General features: G+C 42.0%; 1 protein-coding gene across 1 annotated transcript in view; it reads left to right on the top strand.

The window, feature by feature from the left end:
* The first annotated feature begins 459 nt into the window (after window positions 1–459).
* The window catches only part of PPAP2B (phosphatidic acid phosphatase type 2B), an 80,385-nt gene continuing 61,253 nt past the window's right edge, over window positions 460–19,591 (top strand). Inside the window, exon 1 of the mRNA XM_004679044.2 lies at window positions 460–1,088. Within this exon, the coding sequence (XP_004679101.1) occupies window positions 950–1,088 (139 nt within the window). The 5' untranslated portion in view covers window positions 460–949. The remainder of the gene's footprint in view (window positions 1,089–19,591) is intronic.

The following is a 19,591-nucleotide window of genomic DNA, read 5'->3' as shown; positions in this document are numbered from 1 at the left end:
AGATTTTTCTTTGACTATTTCCAGGAGAATACAATCCAAATAAAAAGAACGACACCAAGTTGCACATTTGTAAATGAACAGAAAAGCACTGAGCTATACAGCCAAAACTTTTTGCCTGACCCAAAGACAGCAAAAAATGTTTCTTTTGCTTTCTTCTTCTTCTTCTTTTTTTTTTCATTTTGTGACAATTTGGTGTTTCTGAACGCTAGGGGCTCCCGGAATCTCTGGTTTGAAGAGTAACTTTTGCTTTTAGGACTTTTTTTTTTTTTTTTGAAGGGGGTGGGGGAAAAATGTGGCCTTAATTATTCTACGTTTTAGGCAGCTTAAGGAAGGGGGCTGTGCTTTCTGAATCCCTTCAGAGCCAAGTTAAGGAGGGCCCTCATTTCTCCCTCGCCCTCCCCCTTCTCTCTTTTTAAAGGACCTCGTGAAATAAAAGTGCAGAAAACAAATCCAGGCGATCACAGCGTCAGTCGCAGCTACAGCTTCCCCAGAAGTAGGAGGAGAGAAAACCGCCGTGGGGCCGGCGCTCTGGAGTGGCTGAGCTCAGCGCACTCCCATTCATTAACCAGCTGCGGAGGAAGGTGGCAGAGTGGCGGAGCTGCCCACTCGCTAGCTCGCGCACACAGACTCACGCCAGCCAGCGCGTCCCGGGCTCAACAGCTCTGCAAAAGTTTCTGCTTGCGGCTGGACTCTCTTCTTCTTGGACTTTCGCACGAATTGGAGTGGAAGAAGGGGAAAGCAGAGGAGCACGAGGAAGGCAGAAAACACCACTGTCTGCGGTGGGAAGCCAGCAGCCAGGACTGCACTCTCACCTCAGCTCGGCGAGCCGGGGCCGACCCGCCACTCTCCAAGCGCCTCGGCGGAGAGGCAGTCCCGGTGTCTGGGTGTGTGGCTGCTGTCCCGGGACGACTTCGCGGGCCGGGGGGAGGCTCGCGCCGCAGCCAGGGCCATGCAAAACTACAAATACGATAAGGCGATCGCTCCGGAGAGCAAGAACGGCGGCAGCCCGGCGCTCAACAACAACCCGCGGAGGAGCGGCAGCAAGCGGGTCCTGCTCATCTGCCTCGATCTCTTCTGCCTGTTTATGGGTGAGCCCCGTCCCGCTGCCCCACTCCGCCCCTCGGCGCCCCGCGCGCGTCCCAGCCTGGTGGGGTGCTTGCGCGCGGGGCTCCCATGTTCGTCGCTGGCGCGCGGCCCGGGGCTAGATGTGGGTCTCAGGGCAGCGCCGCGCCGCGCTGTCAGCCGCCGGAGGCCCCCGAAGCTTTCTTAGCGAGCCTTTGCGCCGCTTCAGACCCCGAGGCCCCCGCCCACCCCGATCCCAACGTCCCCGGGGCCTGTAGTTTAGCGTTTGGGTGTGCTTGGGCTTTCGCGGGCAACTGTAAACCAACTCCTTGAAAGCCGTCCCCAGTTGGGATCCTGGATAGAATCTCTCGGAAGGTGTGTAGGTTCGTTCTTTTACACCAGGGGAAGTTGAACCCTGACCTAGAGACAGCGTAGAACTTGTTGCCTTGCATCCAAGTAAAATGGATCTCCTGGAGCGCCTTGCTCCCGCCTGGAGCCTAGCTGCCTTCCCTTTGGCTGTATGTAAACATCCAGCCCTTCCGCCGTGGCTGCCTCGGCCCGGCCAGACCAGTAAACTGGTCTTTTCACTTGTTTCTCGCTCAGCCTTCCCGTCCCCCACCTTGCCCCAGGTGCTGCTCTCTAGGGGCTTGATGCTGGGTGGCGATTCGGCACAGTCATTCTTAAGACACCTACTGTGTGCCAGGTGATGGTTTTAAGCAACCCTCTCCCTGTGCAGATCGAATGAGGACACCCCCCCCCCATTTCACCGAAGGGGAAACTGAGGCACTGGTAAAATTAGCCATCTGGTTTTTGGGAGCACAATTAATTGGGCTCTCAGCAAGATGAGGCGATAGTCCCCTTCTGTTTAGTTAGAGGCCACAGCTAAAAAAGAGCGGTGGGAGTTAAAGGAATTGCAAGTGGGAGGGTTAGGAGGATTTATGAACTCGTGGGGGGGAGGGAGAAAGCTATTGACATGAATCTACAGGAGTTCCAAGGTTGAAGTCAGCGTCGATTTTTTTTTTAAGCCAGTCTTGTTGTAATGGGAAGCCTATGGGACTTGTCATCAGAACACTGCCACTCCGCCTCTACCTGGCCTCAGTTTCCTCATCAGTTGAGTGAGTGGGTTTGAAGGAGATGCTCTGGAAGGCCCCTTACTGCATTAAGAACTCGGATTTGGTCCAGGAGCTGTTCTGCCAACTCTTTAACTCAAGAAACATCTGTGTTCCCAATTCAGTTCCCTTAAAATAGAACTCCTGCACCGAGACTTAAGTCCTTTGGAAAGGGATTTGTCTTTGCAGAGCCGAGAATCTTGGACTGGAGCTCTGCTCCCCTTGCATTCCCCACTCATTCAGTGGCAGGGTCCTTCCTGAGTCCATCTTCCCTTGACTTGACCCACTGCCCATAGCAAATTTGGAGAGCCAAAGAGGGGTGGGATTTTTAGACTGTGAAAATAAAAATGGCTCCTTTTTGGATCAGGAGAGCTAGCCCCGGTAAAATTGTGCTGTGTGGAAAACCTGAAGGGGATTTGGAGGTGAGATAGCAAATCCCTTCCCCACTTCTTATAAGTTCAGCATTCTGATGCTATGTAAAGGATTTGTCACTGGGGGGCCTACCTTCCTGGAAGTCACTGGCTTATTATCATGCACAGTGGGGAGATTAGTACTGCAGTCCTACTGCCTGGCCACTGAATTTTTAAAAGACCCTCCCTGGTCTTGGTGGAGTAGGTGGAAACTCTAAAGACTTGGGCTGTTTGCTGTAAACTTGCCTAGGGCTTCCCAGCAATCTTGGGAGTTGGGTGGTGGGGGAAGCTTATTCTCCACTACCTGCAGAGAGTTGCCACCCACCTCCTACTTGGTGATTAGGAAAGCAGAACATGCTCAACAGCCTTTGCACTGTTTCATTGTTCTCCTCCCCTCCACACTTCTGATTCCAGAAGGCCATCCCAAGACATAGTATATTCCTAATAAAGAAAAGGAAGAGTGAAAGAATATGTAGAAAGACATATTAATCAGCTACAGAGAAGCCAATGGTATAGAAACCTCTGTATCTGTTGTGTACTGAGGGTGTAAGGTGTCTGTTTACAAGTTTCTCTCTCACTCCCTGTTCCTCCTTCTCCCAATTTCTAAGCCTACCTATTTATTTTGTTTATTCACTGTAGGTTTATTTGAACAAGTGACTCTGTTTACCTAAAAAAAACAAGATGACAGGACCCTATATTTTATAAGAAGCACATAGCTGTTCATTTTTAGGGTCTGTCCCATGCTACAACTTTGCCAACAAGTCATTATCAGTCTCCCCTCTGCATAGATTAAAACACAGTGTCACAAATTGAATACCTCTCTCACATGTATAATAAGAAAAACTGTAAGGTAAATATTTACTTGAGAAATTTATGCAGAAGAACTCTATTTGGCGTCCAAAAGAAAATTAATAGCACACATGTGATTTTAATAATCCCCACACCACAGTCCTAAGAAATTGTTTCTACTTGCTTTGCTTTTTGCTAAGATTGTCAGTATGATTTAATTTTCTATATAGTTTATTGATCATATGGTCTGGATTACAGGGCACTAATATATTAAAAAGGGACATAGCTTTCTGTTTATTCTCTTATAGGAATATATACCAAGCTTCATCTGCTTGTATCTGGAAAAAATAAAAGCTGATGTGCTATATAAGTGTTATGTAAGTGGAAATATGCAAGTAGTCTGACTTGTTTCACTTACCTCTTTGGAATGTTAAAAAATGGGTGGAAAAAAACAAAAGTCCTCTCCTCTGAAGACCAAAAAATTCTGGTATCAGAAAACATCCATGGGAGTTCACTTCCCATCAGACAACTATCTTTGCTGAGTATTTGCTTTTATAAATACAGCTATGAATCTTTGCATGGTATTTTTTTCTAGTGTTGATTTTGTTTTCTTTTCAGCAAAGTAATGTGTCTGACCTGTCTTGTGCCTTGGCTCTGGGGCAGGACACTCTCAACAGCAGCTTCTACTATCTTTCTAAGCTCTGTTGCCTTACTTTAATTTTTAACTTTAATTTTTTTTAATTAAAATTATATTAAATATTTATTAAAGCATGGGACTATAGAAAAAAATAATTCTGTTTAGCACACACATGGGAATAAACTTGTATAAATTATTGCACAACTGAAACCACAGTGCATAATGTTCGCCTCTTTTTTATATACATTAGATTATGTACTTGTCACTGTAACTCAGATGAAGAGATTATTTCTATTTTATAGATGAGGGAGAAACTGTCACAGGCAAGACTGAGGTTTTTGTTGTTGATTTGGGTCAATCCCCCGTTTCCAGAGAGCATAGTGGAGTCCATTCCCCTCTCCTTTCCTATCTGAAGAATCCTGAAACTAGATTTGTTATGCGGCAGATGATGAAACCTATTTAGAGCAGGCAGGTTTGGGGTTCTGGGTTGCCCCTCTTCCTGCCCTGTAACAGATTCTCATCAAAAAATTCTGAAGCTCAGTTTGCAGAAAGCACTGCCTCTACATTTCTTAGTTACCCACCCATTGGAACCAAAGCAGATAGATACAAATGGTTCAGTTCTTTTCTGGTGAGTGACATGGTTTTCTTGCTCCATGGTTTTGTTTTGATATGGGCCACTTCTAGTTCTAGTAATTCCCAGAAATTGAGAGTGCCTCAGTGCTCCCGGGGACAGTGGCCCCAAGGAGAGAACATAACCCTCCATGGACAGAGCAGAAATGGCCGAGCTTTGGTACAGCACACTAACCTGCTAGCCCTGCTTCCCACCTTCCTTTCCTGTGCTCCTCTCTGGGTGTTTATGCAGGGCCCTCTTCCAACTCCTGCACTTCAATGGGTCAGCAGTTGTAGTAGTTTTAGTCAGCAGTGTCCTTTCATCTTTCAAGACTTGGGCAAATATAAGGAGTTTAGAATCTGGAGCCCTGGATAAAGGTTTTATGATCCACTGTATAAACTGTGTCTCAATCGTGAATAGATGAGGACATGAAATGGATAGCTGGTAATCACACTATCATGAAGACCATGAACCACACAATTCAAATAGGAGAATGTCACATTTATCCAGTAAGTTGAATACAGTTGATTTCTACTCATTGTTGATCTAAACTTTAGCTGAGAGCAGGCAGCCCCTAAAGTTCAGCAGACTTCTTAAGCCCTGAACCCTGTTCCTCATTTGGCTTTTGAGGGTGGAAGGATTATAGTCAAGGTGGGAGTTGTTTAAGAAAGCAGGTAGTGTTCAGGTTTGACCTAATGACCTAACTCCTGTCCCATCAGTCAATGAGGCAAAAGGAAAGCTGCTCAAAAAGGTAAAAATAGAGAATTTGAATGATTGAACTCTGATCATTATACAAATTTGTATACATTATACAAAATCAATATACAAATTACACAAATTTGGTGGTTCCAGGATGTCTTTGGATATTTTTAAATTTGCTATGAAATAGTTGAGATGAAATTTGAGAACTCTTCCAATGTAATGGAGACACAAGATTGCCATGTGCTATTATGAAACTTTTCACTTTCAGTAGTCTATGAAGTGGAGGAATAGGGTGTAGTGAAGAGAATGGGAGGCTTACAGCCAAAAGCTTCAGGCTCCGGGCCTGCAGTTTCTACCACCTTCTAGTTGTGTGATTGGTAAAAGGACTGGTTGGTTGGGATCTTGATCATGCTTGGGGCTGCCACATGACTGTCTGTGGCCGATTCCTAACAGAATGACACTGGTTGAACGTCTGCTTCTGGTTTGCTAGTTAGCTCTTTCTTATCTTTTAGCTCAGTGAGTTTTCTCCACAATGAGGAACCTGCATATATGAGTTCTGGTCTTGTACTGCCACTTGATGCTATGTGACCTTAGGAAAAGTCACTTGACTTTTCTTGACTTTATCATTGCAACAAAGGGAATAGATGGATCATTTCTGAAACCCATTCCAATGCCAACAATTTTAGGAGTCTGCATGGTGATAGAGGAAGCCAGTCACTGCTTAGATCATTTGTCATCAATTGAATTGTTACCGATTTTTTTTTTTAAACCAAAGAAATAATGTTGACAATTAGTTTAAATTGGTTTTCATTTTGGAGGAAGTGCAAGTACCTTGTTTTGGTGGATGGAGTTAATTCTGTGTGCTGAGAAAATAGCTAGATTTTTCTCTTGGCCTCTGTGTCCTTTCACCTGCTTCCAGAAATGTAGTAATCAAGCAAACAAGTAAGCAAGCATAACCAGTGACTTTTCCCCTCATGTGGCTCAGTTATTATTATAGTCACTAAACATGTGTTTTTAATAACTCGACACATATTGATAAGTTACTCTACCATGTGAACTGCAAAATAGAGAAACAAATGTTTCATTAGTCAAATGGTGAACCACTTAGTCAAGTGTGCTGTTGGGATTGAAATAAAAAAGAGAACTTCTGTTTAGTAGGGAAGGCTTGCTAACTTATCTTGGATGGTTGAAAACCTCATTGTCCAGAATGGCAAGTTATTTTTTCTTTGTACTTTCCTACCTAACCTTCTCTCAAACTTAAAGAGACCTTTGTTGGCCAGTGCTAAACTCAGAATTGGTGGCCTTTTCCACTTTTAGCCCTTTTGATCACCTGTCAATTTTGGATTCTTGCCCCTGCCCCCCCCCCCAACCCCTTCCTGGGCGGTTGTTTGGGCTGGCAAGCCCAGCTGGTCACAGCATGATGCTAATGAGCCCATCATCCAGCTTCTTCCCTGTGCTGGCGGTTATGTTTATGAAGAAACCCGACCCTTCTGTCTGCTCCATCCGGTGCACTTTGTTTAAGGAGTAATAACTTATTTGGGGGATGCATACTATGTCAATATTTCACAAACTCACCTAATAAGGAGACCCCTCTGTGTGAAACACAGATTCTCCTTCCTGGGTGATTCAGGCTTAGTAGGCCTTGGGCCAGGCCCTAGATTCTGTATTTTATGAGAGCTTTTGGTGATTTTTATCAGGCCAGTTGGAGAACCACTGCTTTTAACAGTTCACATCTTCAGGACAGTTGAATTATGTCTAGGGCATTTTGTCCCTGCACTGAATGTTCTAGCCCTTCCCACATTATTAGGTTGTCTGTTTGTGGCCACTGCACCTGTCTTTTTCAGTAAAGATAATCAAGCTTGTTACTCTTCCTTCAAGATGAAAAATAACCCTTGGGTGCTGGCCTGAGGGTATGTGCTTTTTAGTGCAAGGACTTGGGTGGCGTCCCCTAACTGCTGGAAGGTTGGGATCCATGTTTCTTTCCACATTCTAAACTGAGTTCTCCATAGTTGAAGTTGCCAGTGAAGTGACTACTTTGGATAAATGAGGTGCTAACTCTATAAATATTTTCTTCAGCAATATTGACATGTAGATGAGTGAAGAGTGAAAGGAATATATTAGGTTCCTCAATGGTGCCTTCAAAACATCAAATTTAGCTTGTAGAAACAATACAAGTTTTGGATTAGATCTGATTTGAATCCTGACTTGAAACTATGAGTGCCCATAGACGACAGCAACAGAAAGTACATAACCTTTGCAGACTTCCGTTTCCTAAAGTTAAAAGAATCCAGTGACACCCTAGTGTAGTGAGCATGAATCTGAAAGCAAAGGTAAAAAGTACTGTCATTATCCGGTATTATGTTGCTTTTATTATGGAAGTAATAGTACTTTCTTTTTCTTCTCAGTGTCTTCATTCTTCAATGGTTCTATAAAATCCTGGTACATTTTTTTGGCAGCAAAGGTGCCTGAAACACATTAGTAGAAAAAATTGTGAAGAAACTCCTAAGAAAATAGCAGGCAGAGTGAACACAAATGTTTTTCATTAGCTAAAGAGACGCAGGGGCAGGTTTTCTGACCCTGTCTGGAAGTCACAGTGCGGGAACCTCAGTAGCCTTTGGTGGCTGGATTCTTCTCCTTTGAAAGGAAGATGGCCATATCATCTTAAGAGAAAGACAAATACATCTTAGGAGGGGTGGGAAGGAATTTGGACAAATGGTCTGATTTAGGGTCTGTTCTTATTTGTGTCTTGACAACCCAGTGAAAAAACCTGACTCAAAAGAACAGCCCCGATGGAAAATGATCAGTGTTTGTCATCGAGGGCACTCTGTATTGAGGAAGGACTAGTTGTGCTAGTAATCATGTTTACCATTCAGGCCAACCATGTGGTGTAGATATTAGATACCGTAAGTAGATGAGGAAACTTGCCGCTCAGAGAAGTTAAGTAACTTGCCAAAAGGTACCAGCTAATAAAGTAGTCATGGAATTTTTCAAGAGCTCTTGTCAGCTTCCCTTGCTGCCTACTTTTTAATTCAATGCCTTATAGACTCACTTTTTCTATTTCCTTTTGTAAAGTTTGAATATGTACAATATGTTCTGTAGAGCTCAATATAGGACACAGATGAGCCCTAACTCAAAAGCCATATTGGCAGTGGAGGAGTCAGTGTTATACATCAATAAATGCAGAACAGTGTGGCTATGCTGAATGAGCCTCTCTATGGACATGATAAAGAAAATACCATCGGAACAATTCTTCATTGTCTAGATTCATGGAATGTTTAGAATTTGAAAGTGCCATGGAGATTTCATTATCAACAATACCAAGGTCATTTTTTATCTCAGTCAGAAGAACAGGCTTCTTTGAACAGGGGGTGTTTGGGTGGGAGGTCTGAGGAGGGATGCACAGTCTTCCGAGTCAGATATGGAGTTTGCTTACAACGATTAGCTCTAGAAGCTTACACAAGTTACTGAATGTCTTTGAGGTCTGTTTTTTCTTTCATGAAATATCAGATGTGGTGCTGTGTGATGTGAAGTTGTGGGCTATGCTTGGTATGTGAGGTGTGTACACAAGCTGTGTCCTAGTCGAGTGCTCTGATTTGCTTCTGAGGAACCTGAGGCTTGGATGACTAGGGTTTGTCCGGTGATAGTGAAAGAGCAGGGACTAGAACCCAGATCTTGCCTTTACACCATTTTTCTTGTCTGGTTTTTACTTGCCAGTTTGAAATTTGTTATCACCCATGAAGTAAGAGTTCTCCACAGAGCTATATTCTCTTCTTTTTCTTGTCTGTGTCAATCAAAAGAGGAACAAGCCAAACAGGTTTAACTTTTAATCCAAATCTGTAGATGGTTCCTGTGTGAGAGCAGAGATAATGTGGAGCTTGGGAGGACTGGGGAGTTTTTTTTGATATATCACCTTTCCTCAAACTGGTGTTTGTTTTAGGAAGTGCTCACTACCAAAGATCACTGCCTACTGATGTGGATGAGAACGGGCTCCATCTTTTTTAAATTATATATCCCGGGAGAGAAAAAAAAGACAACGCACATTTTAAAAGGTTTTGTTTTTTAAAAGCCTCCCAGTCACATCTTAAGGTGAAAATTTTTTCCATTTGACCGAGAAGGAAACTGAGTCTCATGTTAAATAATTTTCTGAAGCACTAATTGGCAGTCCCAGTGTTCAAAGGCAAGGTCAGGTTCTTGAACATCCTTCTGAAACTATTCTTCTCCAGGCCTGGGTTCAATTATAAATTATGATCTGCATTAAAATACCCAAATTTCAAACAAACCAAACAGAACAACACACATGAGTCTCAGTTGGAAACTTTTGAAAGGAATTTGTTGATTTTTGTATGCTTTGAAAGTATACATTGCAATCAGAGTATTGGTGGTAAGTGTGTTTTTGAGGTTTGTCACAAATTAACAAAATTATATGCCTAGAGAGTTTTCTAGAGAAATGCAAATCAATGTAAGCGCCTTGTCATAATAAGCAGTATGCTTTGGTTCCTGTTTATGTATCCCTAAAGCACATAGTATACATATGATTACATTCACATGAAGGAAGCTGTTCTCATTGACGGTTTCTTTATACCTGGCCTTCAAATTAGCTTGTGGTATCAATCAGCATAATTTCTAGAGACCCCATTTAATTAAGTGTATATCTGTACCTAGTCTTTCAAGTATAAATCTAGTCTTCTGCTATTTTTTCTTATGCACCTACTATGTGCTAGGCCCTGGAGTTCCTTGCCCTTTAAGCCTTTCCAGACTGGTGACTAAGAAACAGACTTTTGAATCAATCACCAGGCACTGTGATGTTGCCTTTGGAGTGGTGAGAGCAGGGTCCGTGGCCATCCCAAGTAGAGAGATGAAGTTTGCCTGAGGGCATGGAGTTGGGTCTTACTAGAGAAACAATAGCTTTTAAGCAGAGGAGAGGGTATTGCCTCAGGTGCTGAGACATAGGAAGGAGAGAATATTTAGGAATGGCAAGTAGTTGGTAAGCAAGTAGTTGTGTACTTGCATTTGTGGGGGAAAGAGGATGGCATTGAGGCTGGAGTCCACAGGAGAGGGGCTAAACTGACAGGCAACTGAGAACATGAACTGCCTTTTGGGAGAAACAGCCGAGCAAATGAAATTGTACTTTTTTTTTTGCTTTATTACAGAGAATTTCATATAGAAAACAAACATAGTATTTTACTAGGACTTGCAGGGTCATACAACTCCATAAAGAACTTTCTAAAAAACAGTCAAGTTATTTGTCTGTAGTGGCTGCACTGTTTTAGAAGTATCATGAGTTAAAATATGTAAGGGAAAAAAAATGTAAGGGAGGCCCTCCCTGGTGGCGCAGCAAGTCTGAGCATAGCACTCCAAAGCTGGCAGTGGCCTCTTCAATGCGAGCTCGATTCCCAGTCCCTGAGGTGACCCACATGGTGCAGCATACCACTCCGGACCTGCCCACTGCTCCCCTCAGCAGTGCCCTTCATCTATCTGCTTGTTCTGCTCCCCACTTTGTCTCTGGTGAATCCTCTCACAGCCCCAGAACCTCTGGCCTCTACTCCAGTTCTGTATGCATAAATCAATAAAATCTTTAAAAACATATGTAAGGTTTTGTGGGGGTGGAGTGGGGAACAGGATCAAAAATAGGGGGTGGGGTGGGGAGGGAAATGCATGGGATTATGGTGATGGCACACGGTTGACTTGGTGATGGGAAACCCGCGGGGATGACAATTGAGATGGAAAAAAATGTACAAAATGATGTAAAAATAAACTATTATAAAAAAATATGTAAGGGAGAAAATACAAGTTTTACAGATGATTTTGGAAGAAATATATTTGTCAAACGTCTTTAAGAGGGACAAATCTGATTTGTTGGAGATGCTGGGTTTGAAGGGAGGGAAATTGGAGGTGTGAGGCTGGTGAGAGGTGCACCTGAGACATCGGGGACCTGAAGAGAAGGCTGTTAAGAAGGATTATAGGTCCTTGCTATCTGCAAGGGCATCTCTGAATTGTGGTGTGCCACTGCCTCCGCAGACATTTTAAACAGTGTTTATGGAAGAGTAATGAAATCCATGATATAGAATAGTAAATGCTTTTTTTAATTAGCCTTATTAAGAGAAGATACTGTAAACTATGTTTATTTTTTTGCTCCAGAATTTAAAAATTTCTCAAATGTCCCTTAAAATACATGGAACATGGGAAGTCCTCCTGGGTTAGATAGTTTTTCTTGGGTTGTAATGACATTTCAAAAGCAGCTATGTTGAGCTGCAATTCACCTACCAGACAATTCATCCACGTAAAGTGCACATGTCACTGACTTTTAGTATATTGGCAGAGTTGGGCAACCATGACCATGAACAATTTTAGGACAATTTCATCACTGTGAAAAGAAACTTACTGCCAGTTGCAATCACTGCCTACTTAACCATTTCCCTCCAGCTCATGACAGCCACTAGCCAACTTAATGTCCATAGATTTGCCTATTCCTGGCATTTCATGTCAGAGCCAGCATGTAATCTGTGGGGTTTTTTTTTGTGACTGGCTTCTTTTACCCAGCATCATTTTTTTTTTTTAAAGATTTATTTATTTATGCTTACAGAACTGGGGTACAGGTCAGAGGTGCGGAGGGTGAGAGGATTCACCAGAGACAAAGAAGGGAGCAAAACAGGCAGATAGATCCATGAAGTACACTGCTGAGGGGAGCAGCGGGCGGGCCAGGAGAGGTCTGCCACACCATGTGGATCACCTCCGGGGCAGGCGGGGAACGAACTCATGCTGAAGTGGCTTTAGCTTCTCAGTGCTGTGCTTTAACCCGCTGTGCCACCAGGGAGGGCCAGTATCATGTTTTAAGGTTCTTCAGTGCTGTAACATGTGTCAGTATTTCATTTACTGTTACTACCATGTAATATTCCATTGCATGGACATACCACATTTAGTTTATATATACATCCATTGGTCAATGAATATTTGGGTTATTTCCACATTTGATTCCTGGGAAGAACACTGCCAGAAACATTCAGGTACAGATTTTTTTTGTGTGGAAATGTTTTCAGTTCTCTTGGGTATTATGTATAGCTTGGAGGAAAGTTGATGGATTTTATAATGACTCTATGTTTAACTTTTTGAAAATCTGCCAAGCTGTTTTCCACAGTGGCTTATACCATTTTAGGCATATCTTCAGGTTCATTAAAATATCTAAGGAAAAAAATACCAAAGTCTTACCAAAGACTTTTAGAATTAATATATTCATAAAAACCACTAGAGTGCCACTTTGTTTTTAAGGGAATTTTTTAAAAAGAGAAACAACGTTTTTAATCATTTTAGTAATGACACTGGGTTTGAGATGAGTGAGCCCAGAACAATCAAACTGACTGAGGCAAGTGCTGGTTGGTCAGCTAGACCTGCTCACCTGCTGAACAACAAGCTTCCTCAGACCTGGATGTGAATGGCAGATTCCTGCCTCAGCAAGATGACAAAAGTCTGGAGTCTTTCTTTGAAAACAGTTACAGTGCAAACATTAATACAAATACTTATATATTCCTAGAATCTGCCTTCCAATATTTTTAAGACCATGAAGAAGAACTGCAATCCTATTAAGGTTGATTAGTCTCCCTTTTCTTTCCTGGATAGATAGTTGTAAATACAATCACCGTCTTATAAGTTAAAATTATCATATATCTGTTAGCTTTGGGAAGCTATCACTAGCTTCCCCTAGTGCTGGGCTCTAGGTGATATTACTGAGTGCAAGACTCAAACACACATGTTTAGGGCTTACTGTCAAACTGCAGATTGTACTGAAAATTAAACTATATAGGTGCAAGAAAAATAAAACAAGTATTACATTTAAATACTATGTATTTCAATCTTTCCAATAACAGAATAAGAGAGATGTCAGTCACCTGATTTTGAGTTCAAAATGGTTTGCCTAAGTTAGCTATTAGCTCTTAATTAGTAGTGCCAGGGCTGGGATTTGGACTCAAGTCTGACTAATAGTAACAGTGGCTAACCATGATGAGCAAGGGCGGCTATGTACCTTTCACTGGGCTAGGCAGGGTCATCATTCTCTTATTTAATCTTAGGCCTTATTACTATTATCGTTAATTTACAGACCTGAGGCCAGGAGGTTAAAAGTCACTTAGCCTAGGTGATGTTAGCAACCTGAATTTGAGAGTCAGAGCGGAGACTGTCTCCTGAGGCCGCTTCGCTTGTCCCCTTACCACTAGGCTCTCCTGCTTACATTCTCAAGTTTACTCCACTATTTCCTGCTGGCTGTCACATAGCAACTTTTATAAATTGTCCAAAATAGGGTTGACTTGTGATTCTTACTCTGGTTTCCCTGGACCCATAGAAGTCTATCAGGGTTAATGTTATTTTCAGTTCTTCAGAAACACTGCATGTTTACTGTACATTTATTGATGATTAACTTGATGAGACTAATTCAGAGTAGCAGCTTCTGCCTAGATTAGTCAAGACATGGTCATTGTGCCCTTGTGATTTCATATTGAGTGACACTTGTCATTTCAATCTGATTTCCACAAATCGAGAAATGGAATCAGGACTTTCTATGTTGTGATTAACTGAAGTAGTTATATAGTTTACTTCGTAAAGGAGGGACATTTTCCAGACCTCACAGATGGTGAGAAGGAACTGTGAGGCATCTTTCGTGCTGGAAAGATTGGACATCCTGAAAAGAACATCAGATCTGTGACTGTAAAGAGGGGTTACTAGTGGGTCCTGGGGTCCTATGGGAAGACAGTGTACAGGGAAGAGGAACTTAAAGTAGACTTTTGTCATTCATGTTAATTAGGCAATCAGTGACCTTTTTTGCTATCCTGTAACCTTGAAGTCACACAGAAATTTTGAGTTTCTCTGGTTAGTGGTTGTTGACAGGAGCCTTCCTCAAATGCAGTAAATTGAACTTCTGCTAACAACCTCTTGCCCACCAATGACCCCCATTATTGTAAAGTGAGCAGCCACTGAAAAGAAGTGGCAGAGATGCTGCTCAGCCACGCAGCAGTTTTCATTAGACACACGCCCCGTGTCTATTTTGCTGAATTTGACCTCTGTAGAGCTTCAGGAATGGCTTAGTGCATTATTTCTCATCATTGCATGTGTCCTGCCATTTTGACCTTGGTGGACAGTTTGACTAAATGCATAATGTGTGCTAATAGTGAAGGAACTTCCAGTAGGCAATGAGTTTTAAAATATTTCCAGAGGTGTTGCCAACATATGTGAGTCTGTCCTTTATTGGGCTGATTTGACTTATTTGACTCTGTTTGCAGAGTGGGCTCTTATGACAAGGCAGGAGGGTGATGGGGTCACTTACATAGTAAGCTATTGCTTTAGAAGGTCTATACCATAGGCACTGAGTGAATACAGAATTTCTAGGGTCTGGCTGGGAAATTAAAATACACTGGGACAAGTTTTCAAAAATACAGGGCTTTCAATTCCAGGGGAAAATAAGCCACTTTGGGTTTAGATTAAAATTTCCTAAGGCTGTTGATGGAGCTAAATAACTTAAATTATGGTTTTGTCTTAAATTCTTCATTTGTGGGTGTGCTGTCCTCCGTGAAGTCCAAATATTGATTATTAATTAATAATCCCTTTCACTAAATAGTTCTTTCTATCTGTGTGCATTTCAGATTTCAAATTTTAATATCCACTCTTGCCTCAATTACTCTTTCTCATGCTAGTCTTCAACTCCCCAGCCCTGAAAAGTCAACAAAGCAATATTCCAAAACTGCCACACCCAGAATATCATTTTCCAAATGTCAACCGGAAAAAGTCTGGGAAAAGAACCTTTTTGAACTCTTAACCCTGTGGTCAGGCGCATTCATGTATTTCACAAAAACCTTGAACCTTGAAGGGTAGAGAATGCTGTACCTGAATTTACAATGTGACCGCAGCCCTCTGGAAAGGCTGACCAGTTGGCTGTTAATATTGCAACTGAGAAGTGGAGCATCTGGGATAAGAACCAACCATCAGCTGCATCTTTTCTCCAACAGTGGGGACTGGCATTGGAATTTGTACTGACTACTATTTTGAATAATAACCACGTGAAACAAGCAAACAAGTTTTAAAATGAAATTATGAGGGATTATAAAGCATTCAAGTTTGATTTGCCCATTTTAAAGCATTTTGCCCATTTTAGTGTTGCCTGCCTCTTTGTAAATGTGTACAGGCTAGAGATTCGATGCAAAACCTGTTGCCTGGAAGAAGGCAGAGCGTGAACTTTCCTGAATACCTCTCTGGCAGGCAGTCATGCAGGGACCATTACATGCATTATTAACTTACTTGAATTTCACAGCAACCCTATGAAAGAGGAGGAGGTTGAAGTTCAGTTCAGTTTTCTCAGAACCTGGTCAGCAGTGTCGGTCTCAACCTTTTTGGTGGGTGGTGACACACCTTATTAATAATTCAACTAGTTAATCACTAGCAGAGATCGTTTACTAAGATTCCAGGGCAAGTGCATTGCTAGAATCTGCTCTGAGTTGGTGACTTGGACCAGGCATCCACTTTCACGGAAAATATGTCAAGGAGAATCTCAGCTCCAGTTCTGTAGAGAGAGTCTCAGAAGAAAAGGGCAGCGGGTGTGGTGGAAGAATACTTGGTCCATTCCATATAGAAATGGAAAGACATTTCTGCAGAGAGTAGCAACCTCAGATTACATTGCTAATTCTTCTCCAAGCGAATTAAAAAGCCAGGGGAATGCAACTTTGAGTGAAGTTGCCTACACTTGGGTAAAGGCTCTGTGTATTTCCCAGGCTATTGTAAGGCTCCTATTCAGTGGGGATTTGAATGGTGGTGTGATTAGCATGAGAGCAAGTGTATAAAGTAGGCCTTTTTTCCCCTTTCCTGAAAGAAGTTCTGAGGCATTTCTTTTTCTGACAGAGCTGGCATGGAGCTTTGACAAACACAGACCCATGGAAAAGTTAAATAGGACTCAGAGCAGGCGCATTTTGTACAGATTCCTCACACTTAGAATGCAGAGTAGTGAAGCCACTGGCAAGAGGCACCTCAGATCATGGGAGTCATTGCAAAGGCCATTTGTTCCCTGTGGCCAGTGATGAATGGAAATACCCACCCGACCAATGGGCAATTGTGTCCTTGGCCATTCACCATTCTCGGTGGGCAGAAAACTACAGATGGGAACATCTTACCTATCCCTTGCTATTTATTGAGATAGATAAAAGCAAAGAGGGAGATACAGGAAATGCAAGAAGCAGATCCTGCCCTCAGGAGGCAGGTGAGAAGAAACCAGGTGGCTTGAGCTGACAAATAAGTGCCACCTAAAAAAAAAAAGAGCATGGAAGAGGCAGCTTGATGCTGGTCTGGGCCCTGTTCCCAGCTTTACTGAATTAGCTTGGTGACCCTCCAGCAAATCATGGCTACATTGGGAGTGATAAAACAGGAGTGATGAGTCATTCCTGACCTACCTCATAGAGCTATTGAGACAAAAGGGTATCACATAGCTATAGAAAAATGCTTTGGAACTGTAAAGTCATATGTAGTCATTGGAGGGTGTGTGTGTATGTGTGTGTGTGTGTGTGTGTGTTCTTTTTTGTCTTCTGAATCTACTCTCATTCTCCTGATTGCCAGCCCATTTTTGGTGCATGGTTGATTTGAAAACATTTCTGTACATGTTTTATTTCCAAGGTGAGAGTCACTCCCCTCTCATATATCCTTTAAGTAATTAAGAATAAAGAATACTGGAGTCATTTCTCAAAACTGCAATTCTGATCTTCTCTCTTCGCAGCAGGACTTTAATGACTCCTCCTTGACTATTGAATAAACTTCTTAGCATATTTGACACTCTTCAGAAGCTGGCCCTAAGCAACCCCTTCTACTCCCCAGTTCCTTGCATCCCATCTCCCCCAATCTGCTCCATACTCTTGTTCCAGGCATCTCCACCCTGTGGCTGTTCCAGTCACTTCCCACCATATCATTCTTCTCTTGGCTTGGTATGTGCTACTTACCTCTTGATACTTAATTCAAGTGCCATTCCCTCTGTGAAGCCTTTCCTGATTTCCTCTGGGCAGAATTAATCCTTTGGGCTCCTATAACACTTTGTGTTGACCTTTCTTATGTCAACATTTTTGGTTTGTTTTATAGTTTTGTACAGTTCCATCTTAATAGATTATGACTTCCTTGTCTATAATAGATGCTCAAAACTTTTTTATTAGAAAAATGTCAATAAAAGGTTATTTTAGAAAATATAGACTAGAAGCAATAATAAAAAGAACACTTTTGTTGCCTATATACACCCGCAATCCTAAGGTAGCCACTGGCACTGTATCTTTTCTTTCTATAAATAACTGAATTATTATTAAGTATAATTATGAAGCTATATACTGGGTGCTTATTAATACTTCCTGAAAGTCAGTGTGATGAAATGGAAAAAAACCCTTTGCTTGCTAGAGTTTGTAGTAGCCCATAGTAAAGTATTAATTAACTTGAGGGAATTAGGAGTATGTAACAAACTTAAGAGCAGCTGGGAATTTAAGTTCAATTTTGCATGTACTTAGTGTTTTTAACTTGGTCAATAAACTGAATTTGTGCTATCATAGCTTCTGTTAAACACACACACACACACACAAAACAACAACTTAATAACTTAACCTGAACACTAGGACTATTTTGAAGAAGTGATTTTTTTTCATCTTAGTTTTGCTTTCTCTGAACTGAAAGAGCAGAAATCTCCTCTGTGGGAAAGTTTCCCAAGCTCTGGGAATCAGGAAACCTGGTTCACCTTCTCACTCCTTTACTAACTCTGGTTGAACTTCGCTCTGTTGCTTCCTCTATGAAATAGGATAGAGAGACATTTTCAAGCTTATAAATTCTGTAGTTCTTTTTGTCCAGCTGGTACATCCTCAGGAATCTCAGTTCTTAAAAATACTAAGAAGGTCACACTGGAAGGGAGGAAGGGAATGGGAATGATTTTTCTCCTTCAACCTTTTCCTATTTGATGATACTGTTATACTTAGTATTCTGTCAGTTCAAAGTATTTATTTCATTGCTATTTACCTATTGAAAAAACTTTTAAAAGCGCAGTGGTTAAAGCACTGCACTGAGAAGCTAAAGTCACTTCCCCATGAGTTCGATTCCCACCTGCCCGGGAGGTGACCACATGTCGTCGCTGACCTCTCCTGACCCGCCCGCTGCTCCCCTCAGCAGTGTACTTTGTCGATCTGCCTGTTCTGCTCCCTACTCTGTCTCTGGTGAAGCTTCTTGCCGCCCCTGAGCCTCTGGCCTGTACCCCAGTTCTGTATCACAAATAAATAAATCTTAAAAAAAAAAAAAGTAATCCCTCAGCATACCAGGAGACTGCATGTTTGTATGCTTGTCTTTTTAAATATTGATTTGGATTAAACTTGCTTCTCATAGTTGTCATAGTTGTCAGACCACTATCTGATTTAAAGAGAAACTTAACAATATTGAGTAGCAAATATATTTCTGGTGCCTCACTTGTTCTAATCAGTTTTTCCCATGTCCTTGTGGAATATTGATTGCTCTGATTTTACAAAGCTGAAGCTTATAGTCATTAGGTGTTAGGAATTCACCTCATATCTATGCAGCTTATTTTAGAATTTAAACTTCAAGACCACTTAATCATGCCTCATTTTTTTCTTGATATCAAGTTAGTATTTACTTACGATTTCTAGTGATGGTGAGTTTATTCCTTGGAGGCAGTTCTAATTGTTATGTTACTAAAAGACTTAACTTCCTATAATTTTAGCCCAGTCACAGCTCTGTGGGTAAGTAATTATTAGCATTAATAACAATATAATCACTTTTATAATTAAAATAACCTCAATAAATGATGATGCTGCGTCATTTCAAGCAGCATTTACTGGGCCCCTCCTAGGGTTGGGATCTTATGGTATATCAGGTGTGGGGTCTGTCTGTGAGATTCTGGAACAGACATTGGGCAGGCTCAGTTCTAGAAATATCACGTGGACACTGTATAGAGGTAGCAGAATTCAGCTGGTGCCCCCGAGAGGACAGGGGTAAGAGCTTCATTGTTGAGGTGGGCAAATCAGAAGAATGTCTTCAGGCACCACTGTTGACAAAGGGGTGGCACCGAAGCTCTGTAGCAGGGTGCCTCTGCCCCAGATATGACCACTACCTGAGCCTACCCTAAGGATTTCAAAAAGAACACTTTTGTTGCCTATATACACCCGCAATACTAAGGAAGCCACTGGCACTGTATCTTTTCTTTCTCTAAATAACTGAATTATTATTAAGTATAATTATGAAGCTATACACTGGGTGCTTATTAATACTTCCT

The sequence above is a fragment of the Condylura cristata genome, unplaced genomic scaffold (assembly GCF_000260355.1).
Source record: "Condylura cristata isolate star-nosed mole 26May11 unplaced genomic scaffold, ConCri1.0 scaffold00008, whole genome shotgun sequence".
In the NCBI taxonomy this organism is placed as follows: domain Eukaryota; kingdom Metazoa; phylum Chordata; class Mammalia; order Eulipotyphla; family Talpidae; genus Condylura; species Condylura cristata.
This window is presented reverse-complemented; position numbering and strand designations above follow the sequence as displayed.